The sequence below is a fragment of the Terrapene carolina genome, unplaced genomic scaffold (genome assembly GCF_002925995.2).
Source record: "Terrapene carolina triunguis isolate 2854851 unplaced genomic scaffold, T_m_triunguis-2.0 Scaffold165, whole genome shotgun sequence".
Lineage (NCBI taxonomy): Eukaryota > Metazoa > Chordata > Testudines > Emydidae > Terrapene > Terrapene triunguis.
Genome location: NW_020664516.1, coordinates 321,006 through 345,897, shown reverse-complemented (window position 1 = coordinate 345,897; position 24,892 = coordinate 321,006). Strand labels below are relative to the sequence as shown.

Sequence of the window (24,892 nt, the reverse complement as noted above, 5' to 3'; positions counted from 1 at the left end):
GCAGGGAGCGGCGCAGGAAGAGGGAGAGGCCGGGGGCGCAGTGCAGGAAGCGGCTCAGGAAGAGGGAGAGGCCGGGGGCGCAGTGCAGGGAGCGGCACAGGAAGCGGGACAGGCCGAGGGCGCAGCGGAGGAAGAGGGACCGATGAATAACTGAACAGCAGGAGAGAGAGGAAAGCACAAGGAAGGCTCCGCACCAGCTCTCCGTCCTGTCCCCACGCTGGGTCCCAGGGCAGAGACCTGCCTGCTCTGTGGCTGCAGCACCTGGCACGCAAATGACACAATCCTTCCAAAGGATTGTCCTGAGCTGGCCAGGCCGGGCACCTTGGCCGGCTCTGTCTCCCCCAAAGCTCTCCACGCGCAGGGTGCAGGCTGCCCCCAGCACTCAAGCAGAGCCCCCAGGGAATGGGGGGTGTCTCCGCGCTGCTGTGACCTTACCGAGTACCACGGGCGGGGTGCTGTTGGAGGGGGCTGCCTCTGGCATGGCGCTGGGAGGGAAGAGCACATTGAAGAGCCAGAAGTGGGCCGTGGGCTGCGGGAGCAGCAGCAGCGCCAGCGCGAGCAGCGGAGCCCTGAAGCCTGCGCGCCCCATGGCAGGTCCGGCTGGGATCCCTCTGCACCTCGGAGCAAACAGCCTTTTCTTTTATCAGCGCACCGGGTCGGGCCAGGAGGCGCGGGGGGGAGGGGAGAGCCAGAGGGGGATGGGAGGGGGAGGGAGAGCGGAGGGCAGAGTGACAGCGCTGCACACACCGTCCCCAGTCTCCCTCTGCAGCCAAGGGCTCTCGGCTCGCCTGGAAACCAGCCCTCAGCCTCCCAACGGCAGAGATACCCAGAGTGGGCGCCCGCGTCTCCCTGAGCTGACCCCCACTGAGGGCTGGGGACAGCGCCCCTCCCCTGACAGCCCTGGCCAGCCCCACCACAGGCCTCCCGCGCGGGGTCACGCCCATGGGAACACAGCGACTGCAGGCTGGTGCTACCGAGCGTTACCCCACGGGGCAGGGCGCTGGGGCAGCAGGGATCCAGCCCTGCACAGTGCTGGTGTCTCTGGGCCACGGGTCACGCCCCAGGGCCCCCGCCTGTGGCCTTTGCACTAACTTGTCCCGCACAGCCCAGGCTCTCGGGAGCTCAGCAGGGGCTGTTCTGCAACACAGCAGCCAGACCACGCTGCTACTGCCCACGGGGGGCAGGCCCCACGGCTGGGGGGAGTCTGCCCACAGCCAGCAGTGCTGCTCCAGAACAGGTAAGTCAGGGAGGTGAAGAAGACTCGTGTGTGTGTGTGTGTGTGTGTATCGTATATATATACACACACACACACACACACACACACGTCTTCTACACCTCCCTTCTACACACACCCCATTCCACACATATACACACAGCCTTCTCCACCCCCCTTCTACACCCAAACCCACCCAGCCTTCTACACACACACACCCCTTCTACAATCACACACGCACACACACACACAATGGATGTTTTTCATTTTGTTCTAAATTTTCTGTAAATTTTTTGGATGAAAAATTTGGACACACAAGATTTTTAAACAATTCATGTAACGTTAGTGGGGCAAACTCACTTTTGCTCCCTGTTAATGTTTCCCCCCACCCCACAGCAGTGAGGAGAGTAAAGAACAGAGAAGGAGGGATGGCCCCGCCCCCCCAAAAACAAAATAGTTCAAAACCAGAAAATGGCACCGACACGAAGAATTTCCACAAACATTTGCATTTTGGTCGGCAAGGCATTTGCTGCTGAACTCCGGTCCCTCAGGAACTGCTGACGAGCACCAGTCCTGAGCAGAAAGCAGCGGGCTGGGAGTGCTGGAGCCGCCAGTGGGTTATGCCTGCATGGCAGTTCCTCGGCTGTGCGTATATATCACAATAGCTTTCGCTTGGAGTGGCTCTGTGCAGTCACATGCAAAAAAACAACAACCCGTCCCTCCCATGGAGTTGGCATTTCCAGGGCCCAGCCCTTGCTGCTCGTTCCCTTCCAGACCCGGAAAGTGCAATTCCCAGGACCCCAGCAGGCAAATCACTGCCTGCAGAGCTAAGGTGACCCCTCCCACATAACCTTAACTCTGCCCTGGGCAGCCCTGCCCTGGGGGACGTCTCAGTACTGAGGGCCCAAAGGCGGGAGCTGCACGCTCTGGTCACCATCAGGCTGTGGCTTCGTTCCCGTTGGACTTACATAATGGGTCAGTAAAGCCGCCTGAGTGGCTGGCGGCCCCATTATCCCCCGGCACACCACGCTGGCGGACCGAGTGCTCGTGAGTGATGGGATTGGGAACTGGTTATTGGTGCCAGACCCGAGATCTCCGCTGGGGCAGCCCCCTGGAGTCAGAGATGGAGCACCCTGGGGTGGGGTGTTCGTGGGTCCTGCACTGCCAAGGAGATGGGTTCCACACAGTGCCACGAGGCTACCTACAGCTAACGAGTGGTGGCCTGAGGGCAGGCAGCTGGGATGCCCCGGCCAGGCCAGGGCCCAGTCAGAGAGCGGGTGGCGCAGGTGGTGGTGGGGCATGCGAGCTGTGGCTATCTGGGCAGGTCTGCAGCCCAAGGGCCAGGGTGGCTGGGAGGAAATCAGTCTCTACCCTGTCTCTGGTGTGTGGGGCTGGACCAGGACGAGTAGGGACAGCTGGCTCTGGTGTGGACCATCTGAGTGAGCTACTGCACCTAGGACTCCTGCCATGGGGGCAGCGGTGGGTGGGGCTCCAACCTCCTGCCAATGGGGGCAGCGGTGGGCGGGGCTCCAACCTCCTGCCAATGGGGAAGGGCTGGTTTGGGCATCCTCTGGGGGGGGCGGGGGGAGTTCCTGGGAACAGCAAACACCTCTTCTGGGGCATTTGGGGGAGAGAGAGGGAACTTGCTGTGATCTCCCAGCCTCTCCCTGAGCGATGGTTTATTCCTAGGGGCAGGGGACACATGGTGACCCCCCAAAGTTACTTCTCACATCAGTCTCTGGCTTCAGCTACTTCTCACTCTGAGGGCGTCTTCACTGCAGACTTAACCTGGGCTCCTGCAGGCTACTGGGCCGAACAGAACCGAATCCGGTTCACGTGGCGTGGGTGGGGTCCCTCTGTCTGGCGGCGGTGGGCATGGAAGCGGGCGGGATTTACACTCGAGTGTCAAGATGCTTAAGAACATTTGCCAGGTCTGAGAATGTTGGTTCACCAGTGTGAATAGCAGACGTGATACTGACACGCCCTTTCTCGTGAACAGAGGATGCAATCGTTTATTTTGAATGCAGAGTTGGCTTCATCGAGCAGTTTTGTACTCCCGAGACAATAATGCCAAAGCAAAACTCTTTCTGATGAATAATTCAATCCGGTTCTTTCCCCGCAGACAATCCAGTGGCTGATGAGGGAGAGCCAGCCCGTCAGTTTTGGGCACACGAGGATCTAGGCCAGCCCCAAGCAGTCTAGGAACATTTCAAACCAGAGCAGGCTTATTGCGTGTACAGAATGACAGTGCAGTAAACGACAGTGTCTCTCCTGCAGGCTGCAGGCCTCGGCACCAGGCAGCTCGGTCACAAAACAAGCCACCCGTGGAGTGCAGCTCACCGCGCAGGAGATGTCCGGGGGGAGTTAAGAGAGAGCTTGGCGTCCAAGTTCTAGGAGAGGCTGACGGCAAGGTCCCAACCCTGCTCCAGCCCTGTTATGCTGGTAAAGGGGCTGGAGTGGTGGAAAGGGGCCCTGGAAAGCCCGGATCTGACCAGGGGAGGCGTCCCTGGGCCAGGCTGTGTGGCTGACACGTGCAGCTGCTTTCCGAGGCCCTGTTACAGGGGCATGCTGGGGTAGTGTGGCCGCATGCAGCACTGTGGCCTGCAGGGCAGCCCCTGGAGGCGGCTGGCATCTAGCCAGGCCCTCGGGGCTGTCTGGGGCAGCCGAGGATTGGGGGGGTCACGAGGGCCTCCTCTCCGAGGTGCAGCCCCGAATCTCTTGGGGTGCTGAGAAGAGTAAAGCAATGGCTGAGGGGGGTGCTCACAGATTCCAGCCTCTGCTGAGCATGTCGGGGTTCACTGGGAAGGAGAATGGCAGTCACTGGAGGCGTCTGTAACTGTCCCACCACGCTCGTTAACCCAGGGCCGTCAGCGGCAGCCCCGCACTCTGCTCTGAGTTACCTCTAGCAGACATGGGGCAGGAGAGCCAGCGGCAGACCTGCCCGCCCCCTGGCTGCAGGGAACTCTCTCGCTCAGTGGGGTCGGTCCCTCTCCTCTCCTCTCCTCTCTGCAGGGTCCCCAGCAGGAGCTTAGCAGAAGTCCCTGACTCCAGGCACTGGGCGAAGGATGGGCTGGCCAGGCCGGTTACCTGCTGCTGCTGTGTTCTGGCCAGGTGGCGAGTTGAACAAGTGCTCTGGGTGGACCCCAGGCTTGGGGGGGAGGCTGCTCCTGGAGTCTTGTTTAGTTTTCAAACATCAAGGGATCTATTCCCTGCAGGAAGGCCCCACTCACAGCCTGCTCAGCCCCAGCTCTGCCCAGCCCAGCGGCTGCTCTGCGACCAGGGTTGGGTCGGTGGATGGTGCCTGGCGTCTGCCCTGCCCCGAGCTGTGGAGTTTGTCCACGGGAAGGGCTATTTCTTCCCAGCTCTGCAAGGCCTGGTGGACCACGCAGCAGCCTCACCAGCAGGCGTGTGTGGGGGGCTTTGAAGGGTCTCTGATAGCGGGACCCAGGTGTGGCGAAGAGGGCCTGTTAGTGCGGGCTCTGGGCTGGTCCCCCACCGGGATTTCAGCCGGGGCACAGCCCTGGCTCAGGCTGCCAGCGCAGTGGGAGCCGGGTGGGTGTTCTCACCACAGCAGGGATGGAGGAGCTGCTGCCGCCTGTGGTGTCTGTGTCCTGCCCTGCCGAGCTCGTCGGGACTCAGCTGTGCCCCCCCGGCCCCCTTGAGGGACTGGCTCTTCCTGCTCTCTGAGTAGCTGGGGAAGACACAGGCCCTGCCTTCTTTGCGCGGGCACCAGGCCTCACCCTGGGAGTGCCCCATGTCTCTCGATTGTTCTGAGAGCCGCTGGTCCACCTTAGCGTCCCAGCGGTGGGCCTGACTGTGGCCCTTTCCCCAGAGGGCTACAGCAGGGGACCGCATGGAGGCAGGGGGGTGTGAGTTGTGAGCATGCAATGGAAGCGAGCTCCAATAGGAACCTTGGGCCGCCTGCACGTTGCGTTTGAGCAGGGGCCCAATGTGCAGCGTTGCCCTGGGGCCTGGCCCCAGGGCGGCTGCGTGTGCTCCAGAGGGGAGGCACGTGGGCCAGGTGACTGCAGAGCAGGGGCGTGCAGAAAGGTCACCGGACAGGGCAGTTCAGGTAGGAGCTGCCGCCGCGTGGGATAGTGGGAGGACGGTTGGACCCAGCATGGTTCTATCTTATGAGCAACAAAACCAGTGTAGCTCCCCCGGGCGTGACGCTGGTTGCAAAGCGGGCGATGGGGCTGATGTAAGCACGGCGGGGCAGCGAGCAGAGGGTGCATGAGGGGGACACAGGCAGGTCCTGCTCCAGTAGGGGCAGTTCTGTGGGCACACGGAGCTGGCACAGGCCATCCCATGGGTGGCTTGGTCTGTCTGCTCTGCACCAGGAACAGCCTGAAGAAAAGGTGCTTTTTAGATGGCGTTTGCTAACATGAAGTGAAACAGCATCTACTAGCAAGGACCACCTCCCTCCCCTTCCCCCCGGGGGACCTGGGCAGCCAAGCTCACCGCACCCGTGTAGGTGGGGAGGGCAGGCCGAAGCCCAGACCCGGGCATCTCTTGGGCTGACAATGCCCGAGGCTGAGGCTTCCAGGGCAGACAAGCCGGGGGGCTGCTTGAGGGGGGTGCAAAGGGCTGCTGGGAGGTCTGTCCAATGGGCATTTTGTGCCTGTTTCTCTGACGCTGCCTCTCCCGCAGCAGCCAGAGGGAGGGCTTAGCAATCGGCAGCCGCCCACCCTCCTGCCGCAGGCCTGGGTGTGGCACCGCAGCCAGGGAAAGTCGCAGCTGCTCGGCCAGGGCCGAGGGTTAGGGGCGTTCTTCAAGACCACTGTTGTGCAGCTGTCTGGGATTTCAAACCGTTCCCCAAAGCCTCTCCTCGCCCTAGACGTGGCTGCCGATGGCTGGGATGTTCCAGCCTCTGGCGCGTGACCCCCCTCTGCGTCGTTGGGCTGTGACTCCTGAGCTGGGAATGAAACATCCCCTCGGCCTGACAGCTGCCCCTGGGACCTAGCGTCTAGGTGACTCCAGCTGGCCTGGCCTGCTGCTCTCCGCACCTGGGCTTCATGCTCCCACCAGGACAGGTGGCTACTGTCCTTGGGCCCCTGCACCGTGACCCTCCCGGGGTGATCATGCCTTTGAGAAGGGGTAGCAGGCCCTGCCCAGGGGTGTTGGCTCAGAGGGGAAGCTCGCCCCTTCCTGGCTGGCAAGAGAGACTCTCTCCCCAGGGTCTTCCTGCCAGCAAGACCCTGCCCAACTCCAGCCAATCTTTTGCCTCCTTGAAACTGCCCCAGGGAGAGGCTGGCACAGGGCAGGGGGAGAACAGGTGATTCGTGCTCAGGACACCCAGGACGGGGAGTCGCTGTGTCCTGCCCTGCCCGGCAGGACTGAGCTTTGCCCAGGCTCGGCTGGGCCCAGCCCACCCTCCCCAAGGGACTGGCTCTTCCTGCTCTCTGAGCAGCTGCCCCTGCCGTCTCCCGGCCCAGCCTCTGGCTCTCGCTCCAGCTCTTCGAGTCAGGCCCCAGCCTTGCGTCTGGCTTGGCTCAGATGGGTCTGAGACTCCCAGCAGCTGCTGCTCCCCAGGCCTCTGGACTGCCTGGCCCTCCCAGCCCCTCGAGCTGAGGGGGTGCCCCCTCCTGAGCCTCCTTCCTTAGGGGTCTCCCCCCAGGCCTGGCCTGAGCTAGACACGCGCCCTCAGGCAGTATTACCCACCAGGTGGGGGAGCTGTCCCCTCCCCCTTGTAAAGGCGCAGCCAGCCTAGGACAGTGCCATGCCCGGCCCAGCAGGGTGTGACACTGGCGTGTCATGCTGGGCTCGGGGACGGAGAGGTGCTGTGGAGAGAGGGGCATCAGCCATTGCCATGATCTCTCCCTGCCCCAGCCAATGTCCAGGCTCCTGAAATGATTTCTTCAAGTGTTTGTGCAGCGACAACAAAGCATCCAATTTTTTGTCCAAAAGATGGCACCACTAATGATAGGCAGGACCATGGCTGGAGGGGGCAGTGCCCTGATCCACTATGGCACGTGGGGGGGAGGGGGTGTCCTGGGCTGGGGGTGCAGCGGCCTGATGCAGTATGGCATGTGGGGGGGGGGGGGTTCTGGGGCGGGGGGGGGGGGGGGGGGGGCTCAAGCCACTGTGGCATGAGAGGGCAGCACTTTGCTTTTAAATTAATGTAAAAAAAAGCAAAAGGAAATGAAATGTGCTCTGGCTGTGGCAAGGTGCTGTCCTCGCCCCCCACCCCCTGCCTGGCCCAGCTCCATGGCACATCCCTTGGCCTGGGCTATGGTGCAGGCAGCTCACTGCCGTGCCCAGTCTCCAGTCTGACCCCAGTACCCATCGCAGGGAGACTCCCCCTCACTCCCGGCTGGCTGCTGGAGCTCCTCCACCCCTCGGAGGCCAGGGCAAACGACCCCCGGACGGGGCTGGGTAAGGCCAGCAGCCCCCTCTGCTGCGAGGGTCTCCCTGGCTCTGAGGAGAGAGGGGAGCTGAGCTCCACAGCTCCTGGGCCCCAGGCACAAACAATCCCCCCCCCACACACACATTCCTCTCTCCCAGCACCTGCCTCTGCCATGCCTAGCCCACCGCTGCCCCTAAACCCTTAAAGGATCCCTGATGTCCCAGAACAGGGGTTGACTGGCCCCATCCCCACTACTCCTTAAAGGCAACAGACCCCCCCATTACCCTGCCCAATGACTGGGCACACCCTTCTAAGGGGAACCTCCTTCCTCAGCGCCTGGATTCCCTGCTTGTTGGTCCTGCCTGAATTCGGGCTCTAAAGCCCTCAGAACAGGGCGTTTCTCTCCCCCTGCCCAGTTTCTCCCCTTTTGGGAACCTGAAAATAACCTCTGGTGAACAGCAGAGGCGCTGGCACACATGGCCTGGCACGGTAGTTTCTTCAGAGGTTGGGCACCAACCAGCCTCTCATGAAATGCTGCACTGGGAATTTTTTTGATGCAATTTCTTTTACAGGGAGCTCTGGCAAGCAGCAGTGACATTAGGTCTCTGCTTAATCTAACTAGGGTCAGTTCTCGGGGCAGAGTCATTCTCTGGGAACTGGGGATTGTGCCCAGCCTGCATGCTGTTTGTGACCACCTCTGCTCCAGGCCTGCTGTGTAAAGTGAAAATAATCAAACTGCATTAAGACTATACCCAGACTCAGCGTCACCCATATCTGCTCCAACAAGAAGCCGACCTGCAGAGCCCTGGCATCTGTTACCGCTTGGCAGAAGGCAGCAGTATAAAATAGGACATTAATCCTGGTTGTTTCTGCTCCTCTCTCTCTGGCAGCCCAGCGAAGGAAACGGAGACGCCGTTTTGAAATCAAGAGCTTATTTTACTGGACCGACTTGCTTTGCTTCCCAATTGGACCTGATCCATTCAGTGCACATTATGCAGAACTCAGCTGCGAGCTCTGGCTTCAAACTCTAGTCACAATTCATTTCTTGCCAGCAAGAAAACAAAGAGCTAATAAATAGAAAGCGTATTGTTACAGGGGTCTGGAGGGAACCGATTAGATTGTATACGTGTGTGCGCGTGCATGACATACACCCTCCCCCACGCCCCCCTCGGTGGGGCCCCAGAGCAGGGGCCACTTTGCAGACAGAGGAGCTGTCGGCCGTGGCATGGCCCCTCTGGCTCCAGGGTGGGTGAGTACGGGGATGGGAAATGCTCCTGGGGCCATGCATGGCTGGGGCTGGAAGCGCGGCGCGGTGCCCCGGCAGGCGGGGGAGGGGGATATAGCAATCTCTATTTAAATTCCATTAAAATAGACTATTTTAAAAAATTATTTCTAATAGTTATAAAAACACCCCAGGCAGAGCCAGGCGGGCTGAGGCAGCAGCTAGCTGCCTGCCTGGGCACTGAGAGCCGCCCGATGCGCCCCCAGGACCAGCGGGACGTCAGACTCTAGGGGCGCAGCCTGGCTGGCAGAGAAGGAAGAGGGTGCATCGAGGGCTGGCAGGCCTCCCGCAGCGAGGCGAGGCTTCTCCAGCCCTGTACGACCCTGTGTGCCCAGCGCACAGCACGCTGGCATCACTGCTACACACTGGCAGGCGGCTTGGGGTGCCGCCATTTGGATTCCATCAGCACCTCTCTTCCTTTGCTTGCAGAGGCAGCCCCGGGCTGACCCGGCTGGGAGCCCTGGAGCCGGCGGTGCGCCGGGGAGGAGGCTGTGCGTGGCATGGGCACGGCTCCCGCTGCTCTCTGTGGCACTCTGCGCTGGCTTTGGCTCTCCCACAGACCTTGCTGTCCCCGAGGAGTGGTGGTGATGGAGTCCCTGGTGCAGAGGCCGGGGGAATATGGCTGTGTCCTGGGGCTGCTGGGGCCAGTGGAGCAGGTTAGAGCAGCTCTGAGGATCACCCTAACTTGTGCCCCAATCACCGTGGCCCTATCCAGGGTGTTGGACTGCCCTGCCCTAGCCCGGAACCGCGCCAGCAGCTGGAGATGGCTTTGGGCCAGCTGGAGAGGCATTTCCCAGGGTGCTTTGCAGCCCCTCTGCATCCTTTCAGCCAGCAGGTGCGAAGGGGTCCTGGGGGAAGCTGGAATCTGGCCCTGGGCTGCTTCTGGTGCATGGCTGCAGTGGAGGGGAGGCTGGGTTCCTCCCCAGAACAGGAGCATTGGCTTCCGCTGTTAACCCTTTGGTAACTGGCCCAGATTCTGCCCCAGCAGAGGCCGGCCCCAGGGAGGAGCAGTGCAGCTGGCCCTCGGTGCGTTCCCTTGGGGATCTGGGTGGCTGTGCTTCCTGGGGTCCCACGTTCTAGTCAGACTCCCGGACTCTGGCTCAGGAGCAGAGGAGCACGGCTGCTGGCCCGTGCAGCTGCAACCACGTTGGTCTTTAGGACAGGACAGGGCTTCTTGGAGACCGTGCAGCCGAGCAGCTTAGCCCCTGTGCAGATCCCAGCCTGTGGCTGCCCTCTGCCAGCTGCTGCTGTCGGACCTACCTTTGTGGGGGCTCGGGGGTCAGCACGAAGGCAGGAATTTTGCAGGGGCCCAATGTGCTGCTGCAGGGGGGAGCAGACAGAGCACAGGCAGCCATCCCGGGTGGGCGAGGGGGGCGCTCTCCGTGAGACCGGCCAGCCAGGTGGCTCCCGCCCGGCCAGCGCGCTCCCTCACCGTCCGAGGGCCCACGCGCATGGCCACGGCTCTGTGGGAGCAAGAGACTGAGAATGTTGTTCCTTAGCCCTGCACCTGCCAGCAGCCCCTGGCCTGGGGCCGTGCGCCGTCCCTTTCCTGCCCGGGCCCCGGGCCGCAGGGTGCAGGCCCTGTCTAGATGACGTGGCAGCAGTTGAACTGCCCCAGGGACAGCAGGCTCTCCTTGGAGCTGGGCCTGATCTTGAAGGCCAGAGCCTTCTCGCACAGCGGGAACTGCAGGAGCCTGTCCTTCAGGTGGGTGCTCTTGTTTTTAGCAGGGTCTAACTTGATCACGTTGTCGGCCGTGGTTTCGCCGCCGGCGGTGCTGCCGCAGTGAGGGCTCTCAGCTGGGCGCGCGGGCCTGGTGGAGGAGCCTGTCTCAGGGGGCCTGTCAAGTTTCCTGGACTTGTCTTCTGGAACTGGCGTCCCACGTGAAGTGGCTTGGAGGCTCCCGGCAGAGCCAGCGACGGGGCCCTCGCAGCTCCCTGGATACAGGGCCTTGCCCACTTGCCCCAGGCTGCCCCCATCCTCCATTTCTGTGGTGGTGGTGTCCTCCTCTGGCCCCGAGCTGCCTTCAGCCTGGCACCTCTCCAGACCCGCTCCCCCACCCTCCCGGAGCTCTGCGTCCCCCTGTGCCGCCGGCGTCCCTGCAGGGAGGAGGCTGGGGGCGCTCTCCCCAACGCTCACGCTGAGGTTGTCTGTGGCCTCCCGCGCTGCACCGTGGCTTGTCGCCTCTCGGGGCTGACCCAGCTCGCTCCTGGGACTCGGCGCCCCCCTGAGAGGCGGCAGCTGCCAGCTGCTGCCCGGGCCCTGCTCCAAGAGGCCTGGCTTGGTGGCTCCAAGGCTCTTCTCCCCCTTGCTGTGGGTCACAGCGCCGCGGCAGAACAACAGGGAGACCTTGGAGCTCTGGAAATCTCGCATTTGCTCTTGGTTTAGCGAAGAGCTTCTCCGTCCCATTGCGCTGGCCTTCCCCTCCTCCTCCTCGTCCTCCTCCTCCTCCTCGCAGATCTGCTGCAGGGCTGGGGTGCTCTTGGCCATGGGGGCGTCCGCCAGGGCGGGACTGAGCAGGGCTCGGACCAGCTGCTCGTTTCCATGGAGGCCGGGGGGCGTGTCATCTTCCCCCAGGGCAGAAAAGGAAATGGGTCTGCCATCTCTTTTCCCAGAATCCTCTGCGGCAGCCCGGGGCTGGGGGCTGGAGAAAGCTGCCAGTCTATCTGGCATCTCGGCGAAGGGCGAGAGGTCCCGGGTGTCGCCCATGGTGCTGAATGGGTCCGACAGGTTGGCGCTGAAAGAGAGGGGAGCGTGCCCAGGATCAGGCCCAGGGTGGGAGCTGCCAGCCGGGAGTAGCTGCGGCAGGGGCACTGAGTGACCCTGGGCTACCCACAGCATGGATCCAGAGCTGGGGTTGGGGGAGGCTTGGCCTGAAGAGCCCATCACTGTGGCAGCTGGGTGGCACTGCGAGCATGGTGGTGCAGCAGGCCGGAGCCAGCGGCGGATCGGTACTACAGCTGCCCAGCCAGGCCTCCCAGGCCCTGGCACGATCCCCAGGGCCATGGACAGGAAAACCTGGGTGTCGGGTACCCCCCACCCGGCTCTGTGCCAGGCTGGATGCCATCCCCCCCAGACAGGAGTCGGGGAGAGTTTGGGCCCCAGTGAGGTGACACTTCCCACATCGCTGGGCAGCTCCAGCGAAGGGATGTGGTGCCACGCACAGCACTGTGCTGCCAGCGCCGCGGGCTCCCCCCGCACAGCACGCCTGCGGGGAACCTCGCCGGCGGGTGGGGCCGGCTGTGCTAGTGGCCCCCGGGGCAGTGTCCTGGTGCTGAGCCGTGGCCTGTCCCAGCCGGAGGGCGCCGGCTCACCTGTTCTGCACCTGCTGGGCCAGGTTATAGACCAAGCTGAGCTTGTGGCTTTGCTTCTCCTGCTTCTCCCGGAGGATCCGCTCCGCCAGCAGGAAGTACGTGGCCGTGATGTGGTTGTAGCGATCAGCCTCCAGGGCCCTGGGGGGATGCAAGGCACAGGTGAGAGCCGCACCCCGGAGGAACCCAGCAGGCCCCAGCACAGGGCTCTGGGTGCTACCAAAGAGCGGCGTATGACAGCGGCATGCTGGCTGCTCATGGCATGGGGCACACCAGAGCACTGAGCTCCCAGCCCCGGGCATGACCCCACTTCCCCTTGGTCTGCAGAGAACGGCCTGGCCTGCCCTCCCCCTGCACCCACCCTGCTCCCCTGATCTGCAGAGAACCCCTGCCCCCCACCCTGCTCCTCCAGTCTGCTGGGAACCCCCTGCTCTGCCCTACCCCCCACCCTGCTCCCCTAGTCTGCAGAAAACAGCCTGCCTGCCTTCTGCCCCCCCTGCTCTCCTGGCCTGTCCCCCAGCCTGCAGGAAACCCCCTGGCCTGCCCCCCTGCCCTGAAGGAAATGCCCTTTCACATCCAAAAGAGCAGCTGCCCTGCTTTCCAGGGGGGGGGGTGGGGGATTGCTGGTGCCAGAGGACCTGCCCCTCTCTGTCTCCATCGCTCCGCGCAAGGGCTGGGCTGGAGATCAGTCACTCAGCCAAGCCCTGTGCAGAGCTCCCTGCCCTCTGTCCATGAGGGATGGGGAGGAGATGCCAGGCCCAGGGCACCACACAGACGGGAGATTGGTGCAGTAACCCTGCTGCACGCCTCCCCCCGCCCCCGCCCGCCCGGCCGGCACTCACTCCTGGATGGCGTCCCGGTCCGCTATGTTCCCACACATCATGGCCTGGATGATGATGTCATGTTCCTCCTCGGACACCCGCTTGTGTGACGTCAGGGGCAGCAGGCAGCGGCTGGCTGGGGAGGGGTCCACGCCCTGCAGCCAGGGGTGCGTCTCAATCTGCTCTAGGGAGGCCCGCTGCTTGGGGTCCCGCTGCAGCATCCTGCCGACCAGACTGCCAGAGAGCAGAGGGGAGCAGGGTCACAAGCCAGCCGGGAGACGCTGCCCCAGGCCCGCAGCAGCACCCGCGGCGGAGATGCACAGAGCCACAGGCTGCAAGGCCAGATGGGACCATGAAGTCTGAGCTGGAGAACCCACTCAGCGCTCCCTGGGGCAGCCCGGAGCTCCAGGCCTCTTGTGGAGACTGGGGGTCTTTCTCCAAGAGATGGAGAACGCACCACGCCTCTGGGACGATTGTTCCACTGGTTCCCCTTCCTGGTAAAAATCTGCACCCTCCTTCCCTGCTGAACCTGAGCCCTCAGATCTCCCTGGCCCGGAGCTGGGCTGTGCAGGGGTGTGAACAGCCTGCCCCATGCCCCCCGCATGTCCTTGCAGACGGTGGCACCCGTCTGGCTGGGCCCCCGGAGCGCCAGGCAAGCCCGGAGGAGAGGGGGCAGAGGAGGCTGGGGGTGCATACTCAGAACACTGCGAGGACACGTGGGGCGGGATGGTGTAGCGGCAGTCCATGATCATGGTCAGCGTCTCGCTGTCGTTGGCCTCCTGGAAGGGCGGCTGGCCGCACACCAGCATATACAGGATGACACCCAGGCTCCAGACGTCTGCAGAGAGAAGGACACAGAGAGCTCAGCCCACTGCGGCATCGGGCCAGGGGTGTCCAGCTGGGATGGGGCACAGGATCCAGCAGCGGGGACGGAGCCAGCCACAGGCACACACGTGTCCAGGTCTACTCCCCTGCAGCCGCGGCCCCATCTCCGCAGTACAAACAGGTGTGAACCAGGCAACCCCTGGGAGGAGGGAAGTAGGGTTACCATATTTTAAGTGTCCAAAAAGAGGACACTCCACGGGGCCCCAGCCCCGCCCCTTCCCCGCCCCCCCAACTCCGCCCCCTCCCCTGAACGCTTTGCCCCCCTGTCCCTCCCCCTCCCCTGCTTCCTGCGAACATTTGATTCGCAGGAAGCCTGAAGCAGGCAGGCAGCAGGTAAGCTGGGGCGAGGGGGCACGAGGAGGAGCGGCCCAGTCCGGCCCCCCCGGCCGAGCGGCTCCCTTTGGCGGCCGGCCGGCCCAGGCCAAGAGGCTCTGGCCCCAGCGTCTCCCGCCCGGCTCGGCTCGGGGACACTGGCCCCCGGCCCAGCACCGCTGGCCCCGGCCCCCAGCCCCGCACCGCCAGCCCTGGCCCCGCACCGCCGGCCCCCGGCCCCGCCGGCCCCAGCGGCTCCGGCCGAGCACTGCCGGCCTCTCCCTCCCTATTTTCCCGGACATGTCTGGCTTTTGGGGATTTCCTCCCGGACGGGGATTTGAGGCCCAAAAAGCCGGACATGTCTGGGAAAATCCGGACGTATGGTAACCCTAAGGGAAGCTTCCCGGAGGCCTGGAGAGGTCTCAGGCCTGACCTGCATAGGTGAGTTGTGTGAGGAGCATGTGATGGGGCCAGTGAGGGGCTCCCTGCCCCGGTCCGTGGCCTGGTTTGAGCCTGCCCAGAGCCTGCCCATTCGCAGCTCTGTCTCCCTCCAACCAGCATGCTGCTTGCGTCCCACACAGCGCCTGCTGCATTGGAAGATGGAATTTGGGAGCCCTGGGCCACGACTGCGTGACCACGTGTCTCCGTCTCTGGCCTGGCCCTGCTGGCTTCCCAGTCCATCTGGCTCTGCACGGACATTTCAGATAGGGTGACCAGATGTCCTGATTTTATAGGGACAGTCCCAATTTTTGGGTCTTTTTCTTATATAGGCTCCTATTACACCCCACCCCCGTCCCGATTTTTCACACTTGCTGTCTGGTCACCCTAATTTCAGAGCACTTTGCAAAGTCACAGCCGGTCCTTTCAGGAAGCTGCATCTTGAGCCAAGACTCGAGACCTGTATCCCCAATTTGCAGGCCCCCCGCTGGCCGAGCCATTTCCAAACTGATCTGAGTCCTCCTAGGAATAGGAAAGCATTTGGAAAATTAGCCCTCCAGCAGAGTTGCTGCTGCAGCCTCCATCCTCACCAGCTCATGCCAGGCTAGGTGGGTGCCCAGGAAATACCAGCAGCAGCCTGGTGCACTGCTCCAGAGACCCCAAAGGGAAAAGCCAGGAAGTCCAGAATGAGTGGGCTTTGCAGCGGCATGGTGGTGTTGCTCACAGGGTAGAGCCGGTGCTGTCACTTTGATGGGGTAAAAGAGGGAGCTACCCCAAGTGCAACCGACACTGCCTGAGTCTGCAGAGAGCCTGAGCCCATCACTCTGACGGGGGGGGGAGCCGCCCTGAGTGTAACCGATGCAGTGGCGCTGCCTGGGTCTGCAGAGAGCCTGAACCCATTGCTCTGAGAGGGGGGAGCCACCCTGAGTGTAATCAACACAGTGACGCTGCCTGGGTCTGCAGAGAGCCTGAGCCCATTGCTCTGAGAGGGGGGAGCTGCCCCGCGTGTAACCAACCCAGTGACGCCTGTATTTTCATTCCCACTCCCGCTCAGATCACACATAAACACTGAACCAGTGCCAGCGTGACACCAGGGAGCACTTCCTGCCGCCTTTCACCAGGAGGAAACTATATCTTCCTGCCCTTTGTTTGCTGCTCCTTGACCAGGTCCTGCTCTGTAACCCAGCTTCGTGGGAAACCCAGGACTGGGATAAAGCGGGATGGAAGGACTGGGGAGGGGGGAAACCCAGGGCAGGGACAGCGGGGGCTGCGGGTGGGGATTGAGGGGCACCAACAGAGCAGTGAGAGGAAAGCCTGCATTGCACCTAACTGCATTGTGCCTGTCTCCAGCCAGCGTGTTTCAGTCCCATGTCCCCCCCATGGAAACTGACTATTACTGAACCCATCCCCAAGTGGGGAGGGCTGCAGGAGGGGAGTCACAGTCCATCTCCAGCTGAAGCGATTACCGGTTATTTATAGCATGGGGCTGTCTCTCCCGGGGGGCGGGGGCAGCTTAGCTGTCGAGGCCCTGGGATTTGTGCATCTGCTCACGCTCAGTGTGCGGAAGGCTTTGCTGAGCAGGGGCGTGTGCAGCGGGAACTGCTGGGGGGAAGCATCCAGGGAGCTGTGGGGCAGAGCAGCATGTGCGTGCCCCACACAGCTGGGAAAAGGGATAAAGGAGCAGGGATTACGTCAGTGCCTCTCAGGGCCTTAAGCTGCTCAGGCTCCCTGGGAAAGCGGATTGCGGCCCGGAGAGCGAGGGGGTGGGGGAAGGGCAGCAGCGTCACACACAGACAGGGCCAGGCCCCCAGGGGAGCACGGGCTGGATCCTGGCACCCACTATTGGAGCACTGCTCGGGAGCATCTGTGCCCCCCAGGCGCTGTTTGGTTCTGTGCCAGTCGGGGCTGCGGGGGTGGGGGACTGTGAGGGGGACATTGAGGCGGGAGGCTCCGTGCCAGTCGGGGGTGCCGGAGGGGGGGCGGTGGGGGGGACATAGGGGCTGGACCCCAGAGGCTGTGGGGGTGGCTGTGCAGGAGTACGAGGGGCCCAAATCCAGCCATTGGGGAGCTTGCAGGGCTGTTGGGGACTGGAGCTTCCATTACCATTCAGGGTGCTCAGGAGGGGCAGGGGGTTGTTCCTGTGCGATGCAGAGCTGGGGGGGGGGCAGGGCCTGGCTGTCCTGGGGGCAATGGCCTGGGGCTGGCTTGGGTGAAAAGTGGCTCTGTTTGTTCCCCCTATGGACACCAGCCTGGCCCCATATCTGCGCAGGTCACAGAGAGATAGAGACCCCCAGAAGCTGGAGCCGGCTGTGCAGTTCTGTGCCAGGGCTCGTCCCCCATCCATCCCCCCCGGCAGCGGTGCCCTTGCTGGCCCAGCAGCCCCGACTCCTGCCCCCCTCCCCCCACAGGCCGGGGCAGGGGGCTCCCTGTACATCAGCAGAGCTGGGGAAGGGCAGGGCCCGGCCAGGCTCCTTGGAACAGGAAAGGCCCTTCCTGCCCTAACCCTCCGGGCTCAGCTCAGCACAGACTGTTCGCCCCCGCTTCCTGTGGCCCAGTGACCCCACCCCCAAGCGGCCCCATGGACAGCCCCAGCAGCCGTGCCGGGCTCTGCCCAGGCCCGGCCCACACCTCCGTGCCACACAGAGATGGGGGCAGGGGCACAGGGATGGTGCAGAGACAGGGCTAGAGGGAAACGCTGCCTGCCCCGAAGGGAGGGGGAGTCAAGACCAGGTCTTTTGGCAACACTGGGGATGCCCCCACGACTGCCAGGGCTTCAGCTCAAGGAGGCCGGAAGGCTGGGCCAGGCTCTGCGTTACTGCCAGCAAAGGGGGGCCCTGGCACACCATGCCACAAGGCCCCCCTCGGGGGTGGTGACAGGGCTGCCTTCCGCCCCGAGGCAGGGGCAGCAGCAGGGTCCCTCTGGCCAGGCACCCTAGCAGCTGGGGTGTATTGACATGGGGGGTGGGGCCTGTTGTGCGACTCCTCCTGCTGGGGGTGGGGCGGGCGGGGGCCCCGAGCCGTGAGACTGGGCGTTACTGGCCAGGGCAGCTTGCCCCTCTCGCAGCTGCTACCTGCTGCGTGCAGCCTCCAGCAACGCAGGGCAGGAACCCGGCCCCAGGAAAGGCAGGAACCAGCCCTCGGCAGGCAGCCCTCGGCAGGCAGCAAGCTCTCGCCCCAGCCCGGCCAGCGTGAGCCAGCCCCTGCGTCAGGGAAGCAACAGCCCAAGGGGCCAATGCCACCACGGGCACTGGAGCCTGGAGCAGGAGGGACACGGGGACCATCTCCCCCTGCTCCTTCTGGGTGCCACACGCCTCCCTGGGCCACAAGCGAGGGGGCTTAACCCTCCCAGTGCCAGCACAGCTTCCTCCGCCCCAAGCCAGCCCCGCACTGGGCTCCACATACTCGCTGCTTGGTTGGCCTGGGCTACAAACTGCCCCGCCCTGCCTCACCATGCCCCACCCCCTGCGCATTCCCCACACGCCCCCTCCCGTCCTGTCCCCTCCCTGCATGGCCATGCTCTGCTCCCCCCCCCCCAGCCCCCGCCACGGGGCGGGGCAAGTGCATGGTGAGCTCCAGCCCTGACCCTCTCCCTTGCAGCCCAGCCCAGCCCCACCTAACCTGTCAGGGGGGCCTGTCACCTCAGCCCAGCTCCACCGGCCCCTCCCCACCCCAGCCCAGAACTCTGCCGCGGCTCTTCGGCACGACAGGCCCCACTGGGGGGGCACCCGTCCGGTGTCACACTGCACCGTCCGCTTTTGGGCTGCTTTGTCCCCGGCCGGTAAGGGGCCAAAACCGGACGCGGTGGCAAACAGGGGGGAAGAGGGTGCAAACACCATTTCCAAGAGTGCCCTGCTCCGTCCCCACCAGCGTGATCCACGTGCAAGGTCAGGCCGGCGGGGGCAGGCGGCACCCTCTTGGAAATGGTATCCCCCGTGTATATGCGGTCACACTGGGGGCGGGGTCACAGTGGGAGGTGGGGGCCATGCAGGCCCCGGAAACGCCCACATGTCTGGTGTTCCGGGCACAAGGCCGCAGCCAACCTGGCCACTCGCCAACTCTCCAGCCCATCCGCCACTCCGCATCGAAGAGTCCAAGGGCTCGCTCCTGGTCTTCATGTGCTCCATGGCTGGGCCCAGTGGATCTAAAGGAGCATGAGGACTGGGGTGGACAGTTCCTGCACCTCAGGCCCAGGGACTCTCCACCACCAGGAGGAAACAGAGCTTCCTCAGGGGCCAGCCCCAAGCCCCAGCTTCCCCAAGGCCATCCCAGACCTCCCGCTCCCAGTGCTGCTCCGCTATCAGCCCAGACACTTACAAACAAACCCCCCACGCACAGCTCTACCCTGGCACACGTAGAGAGAACAAGCCCCAAGTGATGATCGGGGTCAGCCATGTCACTTAATGCAGGACTGGAGAGCGTTCAGATACCACGGGATAAGAGCCTTTGTAGAACTGAACCGAGTGGGCCACAAAGCCACATCCCCCCCTGCCCCCCCCCCCCCCCGACCTCCCCCATAGTCAACAGCACCTGGCCAGGCTGCACCCCACGGCACTTGGGTTCTCTGCATGGCTTTGTGCCAGGGCAGCATGGGCGAAATACATGGGCGCTCCCCCTCCACGCACATATCTGCGGTCATCTCCATACTCTGCCAGCAGCGACTTTATGTTTTCTTCCAGACGGCTGATAAAGGTATAGAGCAGCACCGGCCCAAGATCAGATCCCTGGGAGACCCAGTCACAATTATGTTTTCAGATCTATCAGTTAGCCAGTTTTTAGTCTATTTACCGTGGGCTACACTTATTTTGAAGAGTGCTAATTTTTTAATCACGTGGAACTAAGTCAAATGCTTTACAGAAGCCCAATTCAGTTGTATCAACCAAACTTGTGATCTCATCAAGAAACAAAAATGTCAACTTGGTTTGGCAAGACCTAGCCTCCATAAAACCATGTTTACTGGCATTAGTTATGCGCCATTCTTTACAAACTGCATCCCATATCAGCCTCCTCATGATTTAGCCTGGGATCAGAGTCAGGCTAACTGAACTGTAGTTTACCAGATCACCATATTTACCCTTTTTAAACATCAGCACAACAATAGCTTTTCTCCAGTCCTCTGGAACTTCCCCAGCATTCCAAGTTTTGGTGAAAGTGAACATCAGTGTCCCAGACAGCTTCTCAGCTAATGCTTTTTATATTTTTAGGTGCAAGTTATCTGGTCTTGCAGGTTTAAAAGGTTTTACTTTAGCAGCTGCTGTGAAACATCCTCCTTAGTTACTACTATAATAAAAAGAATTTCATCACCCAGCTTCTTCCCAAATACAGAACACAAATATTTTCTGAACACTCCTGCTTTTTCTGCATCATTATTGACAACTGTACCATCCCCACCTACTATTGGACCGAGACCACTACCAGGAATTCTGTTGTTCCTGATATAGTAAACATTTCCTTTTTATTGTCCTTAACCTACTGGCCATAGATTTTTCATTGATACTTTTAGCTTCCCTTATCAATTGTCTGCATTTCATAACTGCTAATTTATAGTACTTGCATCAACTTTCCCCATATTTTATATATATATTTTATTATTGCTGCTTTCACCTTCCCTTTTAATCTGTTTTTTTGTTTTTGTTTTTAATCTGAAGCAGCCTTCTTTCATGATTTTGGGATTGTGGGTTTTTTTAGGCATCTAGTAAATTATTTAACAGCTCCCAATTACTGTTCATGTTCTGTTCCAATTTTTCTTCTCACTCAGTTTTGCTCATGATTATTTTCAGTTTGTGGAAACTGGCCATTTCAAGCACTAAGTACATACATTCCTGGAGAGGACTATTTTCTGCTTGAACATAATAGATTAAATTAGATCGTGATCATTTGCACCTAGGCAACTGCTAATTTTTAATTCAGTGATCAATTCTTTACCTGTCAGAATGAAGTTAGATACAGAACCATCCCAAGTTCGTTGCAATACCTTTTGAGTCTGAAAATTATCAGCTATAGTTTTTAGAAACTCCCAGGATTCCCAATTATCATTCACATGTGCATATTCAAATATCTCCTCCTACTCTGTTTTGCTCATGATTGTTTTCAGTTTTGGGAAGTTGGCCCTTTTAAAGAACCAAGTGTATATTATATATATATATATATTTTCCTGGATGGGACTACATTCGGTCTGCACCTAGCCAATAACATTAAGTCATGATCGCTTACACCTAGGCAACCATCAAATTTAATTCTATGCTTAATTCATCTGTATGAGGAATGACCCCCAAGTTGGTTGTAAGAATTCTTGAGTTACAAAGTCATCTATAATTTTTAGAACCTTTCAAGCCTATCTTACTAGTGGCAGCATGAAAGCTCCAGCATGTCTCCCCCTCCACAGACAATGAAATCCCCCGATAACACTCTCTTTCTTTCTACACATTAGGGATGGATGTTTAAGCAGCTGCTCATCCTGCTCCCTTGTCCGACTGGTCTCTAGAACAGACGCCACCCAGTATCCTGCCTTGTGACACGTCATTAATACACTGACCCAGTTAATACTCCTGCCCCTCTGAACTGAACTGTCAGTCACTAGTGCAGGGGGCAGGATCTGTGATGTCCAGGCCACGCCCCTTCTGCTCACTGTCCTTCCTGACCAGGGTGTATCCAGTGACATCAACATCCCTGTCGTGTGACTCCTCCCACAGGGCTGAGTGACACCAATCATAGCCAATCTCTAATTCCTCCCTTGTTGCCCATGCTATATTAGCCGCTGCATGCCTCAGGCCCCCCCCACATTCCCCCTGCCCCCTCCTCGCAGGGACATTGGGAGGGGATGTCCATAAACGTGCACGAGATGCTCAGGTCTCAGGCTGACCGGAGCCTTATACACACATTGGTAATGAGAATGCAGGACCTATCCCCAGCCTCCCATCACCAACCCTCACAGACGTGCCCGCTCAGCGCTCCGGGCTGTGCCAGCCTCACCCAAACAACCCGGCGGGAGCCAGAAGCGGGCGGCCCTGGTCACTTACCTACGGCTGGGGCGTCGTACTCATCCCCCAGCAGGATCTCGGGTGCTGAGTAGGCCAGCGAGCCGCAGCTCGTGGTGAGCATCTTGCCGGGCTGGAAGCGGTTGCTGAAGCCGAAGTCGGTGAGCTTGACCACGCCCTGCTCCCGGAAGAAGACCACATTCTCGGGCTTGAGGTCGCGGTGCACCACGTGCAGCTTGTGGCAGTAGGAGATGGCGTGGACGATCTGGGCGAAGTAGTGCTTGGCGCGCCCCTCAGCCAGCCCGCCGTCATGCCGCATGATGTGGTCGAACATGTCGCCGCCGTCCCCCAGCTCCAGGATGAGGTAGAGCTTGGAGTGGGTGTCGATGACCTCGTAGAGCCGCACAACATTGGGATGCTGCACCAGCTTCATGCAGCGCACCTCCTGCAGCAGCTGCCCCGCAGCGCTCACGTCCAGCTTGCTCTTGTCGATCACCTTCACCGCCACCTTCTCCCCCGTGAAGACGTGCCGCGCCAGCTTGACCACGGCGAAGTGGCCCTTGCCCAGCGTGCGCTCCAGGTCATACAGGCCGGCTATCTTCCCTTCGTAGCAGCCCTTGGCCCCCGCCATGGCTGCACCGGAGCGTCACAGGGGGCCGGGCATCAGGGAGGCTGGGCACAATAGAGAAGCCACTGAGCACAGGGGACACCAGGCACACTCCCTGCCCAGACACCCCACTGAGCACAGGGGGAACCCTGACCTTTCCAGCCCCACACCCATCCATGTGAGCAGCCCCACACCCCAGAGTGCCCTGAGCAAAGGGACGCCACCCCCTTGGCCTACACTTGCCCAGACGGAGCCCAGCTCTCCTTCACACACGCCACGTGTCGCTGACTCTCACAGTGCAAGGAGCTGTCCGGGGCCATAAGAACGGTCGTACTGGGTCAGACCAAGCGTCCATCCAGCCCAGTGTCCTGTCTACCAACAGTGGCCAATGCCAGGTGCCCAGAGGGAATGAATAAAACAGGGAATCATCAAGTGACCCATCCCCTGTCACCCAGTCTCAGCATCTGGCAGTCAGAGGTTGACGGACTCCCAGAGCACGGGGCTGTGTCCCAGACCATCTTGGCTAATAGCCATTGCTGGACCTGTCCTCCATGACCTGATCTAGTTCTTTTTTGAACCCAGTTATACTTCTGGCTTTCACAACATCCCCCTGGCAAGGAGTTCCACAGGTTGACTGTGCGTTGTGTGCTCATGCCCATGGCCTGTGCAGGATGGCATGTGGCCAGGTGCCCCCATGCTGCGGGCATTGGGCTGCTGCCCAGCTCAGACCAGGCCTGAGTTCTTGCTCTGGGTTCCTATAGGGTCACACCTTGACCCCCAGAGCCGGGGCCTCCTCTCCCCTCTGGGCTGAGCCTATAACTGCCCCAAGCTTCCCAGCCAGTAGTCTGTACACGTAGCCATGCTGGGGTGGGGTCTCCAGCAGCCGCACAGCACGTCAGCCCAGAGACTTCCCCAGCCAAGCCGGGGGGCAGCCCTAGCCCCCCCATGGGGGTGTTACTGATTTATGGGAGCCACAGTGCTGGCCAGGTGCCACTGGGGGAGGGGTGTGTATGCACAAGAAGCTCCCCCCCTTTGCAGGTTACAATGGAGTGGGGTGTTTAAAGCAGCTCCCCTAACCAGGCACGTTCTTGCTCCAGCTGCAGCCCACGAGGCCAGCAGGCTGTCCCGGGGGGCAGGGGGCCCCGTCCGCGTGGTTCCGACTCCTGGTCACACCGGTGAGGGTTGGGGGCTTTCAATATTTTCCCAAAACAAACCACTGGCGCGAGCGACCTTTGGCAGCAGAGGGGCAGGGGGTGGCAGCTCTGCTGCTGCCCCTCACTGCCGACCTGCAGCTACCCTGGCACTGGGCCCCCCGCCCCCAGCTCTGCCCACAATCCTAGCGCTTTGGATCCCCCTAATTCCACCCCAACTATTCTTAGTCCTAGTCCCCCACTCCCCCGTCAATGCCCCTCAATCCCGACCTGCAGCCCCCCCATTACTCCAGCCATGCCCTCCTCATGTACGCTCACAGCTCTGCTGACACCCCTCAGCCCTGCCAGGCCCCTCGGTGTGCAGGGCAGCCAGGTGTCTTCAGACTGAGGGCTAAAGGCAGTGAGCACCTCGGTGCCAGACAGGTCACGCCAGGCTGCCAACAGCAAGGGCTGGTATCATAGATTATCAGGGTTGGAAGGGACCTCAGGAGGTCATCTAGTCCCACCCCCTGCTCAAAGCAGGACCAATCCCCAACTAAATCATCCCAGCCAGGGCTTTCATACTAAGCGGGGGGTGTTCACAGGGCCAGGGCCTACGCTTGGAAGCCAGTGGTTAGCAGGTGGGGGATGTGGCCAGTTGATTGGTACCCTGAGCCATCCACACCACAGCTGTTGTCAATGACCATCACCTGGGCACAGCCTGGGTCACTTGGGGTTCTGGGGTCACTGGGAGATGAAAGGGAATGAGCCCAGTACAGGGTAACCCCGCAGACAGAGGGGAGGGGGCTGTGGAAATCCCTTGCTGCCTTGGGGCTCTGACCCACCCCTGGCATCACAGCTGCATGTCAGGGAACTGGGGTTCCCCATGATGGGAGGGGCATCACCTGGGGGCCGTGCCCTGGGAACAAGGCATGGGGTAGGGCCTGCCGCCCTGAGACACTAGTGCAGAACAAGCACAGCTCCTTGGGCTGGCAGCGTGCCCATGTTTGGCTGGCGGGCTCCCTGTGCGCATTGTGTTGGTACACACGGCACACGCTGCTGGGAGGGGGACTTCCTGGCATCCGCCAGCCGATTTCCGTCTCCAGCACTGGCTGCAGTGCCGCTCCCCCATGGCAGGAATCAGGCCGGGTTCTCCTGCGGGGGAGGGCAAGGGCACAGCACCCTCTGGGACGGGCTGACCGACGGGCTGGGCCCTGGGCCCCCCCCAGCCATGGGTCAGCAGCCCAATGCATCACACAAGCGTAGCCAGGCTGGGTCAGGACTTGGGCGAGGGCCTTGCTAGGAAAACCTGGGTCCTGGGGGTGGGGGGCTGCGCCTCTTTCTGAGCAAGTGCCCATCCAGCCCCGCAGCAGGACAGGGCTCCCGGACACTGCTACACACCCCGAGCACGGCCCCAAGAGCCGGGCTCCCAGCCTCGCCTTCCCCGCCAAGCTTCCCCATGGAGCCGGCTCCATTCCTGCGCTTCCTGCTCTGCGGGCCGGGCAGCCTGGCAGGGAGCCCCGGCCGCGGCATGCCCCCCGGCTGCAGGGAGCCCCGGCCGCGGCATGCCCCCCC

The 24,892-nt window shown here is 61.5% G+C and overlaps 2 protein-coding genes across 2 annotated transcripts in view; both read right to left on the bottom strand.

Moving 5' to 3' along the window:
• The window catches only part of LOC112104249 (phosphatidylcholine-sterol acyltransferase), an 18,597-nt gene extending 17,749 nt beyond the window's left edge, over positions 1-848 (bottom strand). The window contains exons 1-2 of the mRNA XM_029912022.1: positions 436-848; positions 3-150 (exon numbers count right to left, since the gene is read on the bottom strand). Coding sequence (XP_029767882.1) covers positions 3-150; positions 436-589 — 302 coding nt within the window. The 5' untranslated portion in view covers positions 590-848. The remainder of the gene's footprint in view (positions 1-2; positions 151-435) is intronic.
• Positions 849-9,716: 8,868 nt separating this feature from the next.
• Positions 9,717-24,892, bottom strand: part of LOC113406930 (SNF-related serine/threonine-protein kinase-like) — a 15,736-nt gene continuing 560 nt past the window's right edge. The window contains exons 2-6 of the mRNA XM_026653837.2: positions 21,623-22,252; positions 13,668-13,809; positions 12,993-13,205; positions 12,154-12,291; positions 9,717-11,576 (exon numbers count right to left, since the gene is read on the bottom strand). Of these exons, the coding sequence (XP_026509622.1) occupies positions 10,427-11,576; positions 12,154-12,291; positions 12,993-13,205; positions 13,668-13,809; positions 21,623-22,211 (2,232 nt within the window). The 5' untranslated portion in view covers positions 22,212-22,252 and the 3' untranslated portion in view covers positions 9,717-10,426. The remainder of the gene's footprint in view (positions 11,577-12,153; positions 12,292-12,992; positions 13,206-13,667; positions 13,810-21,622; positions 22,253-24,892) is intronic.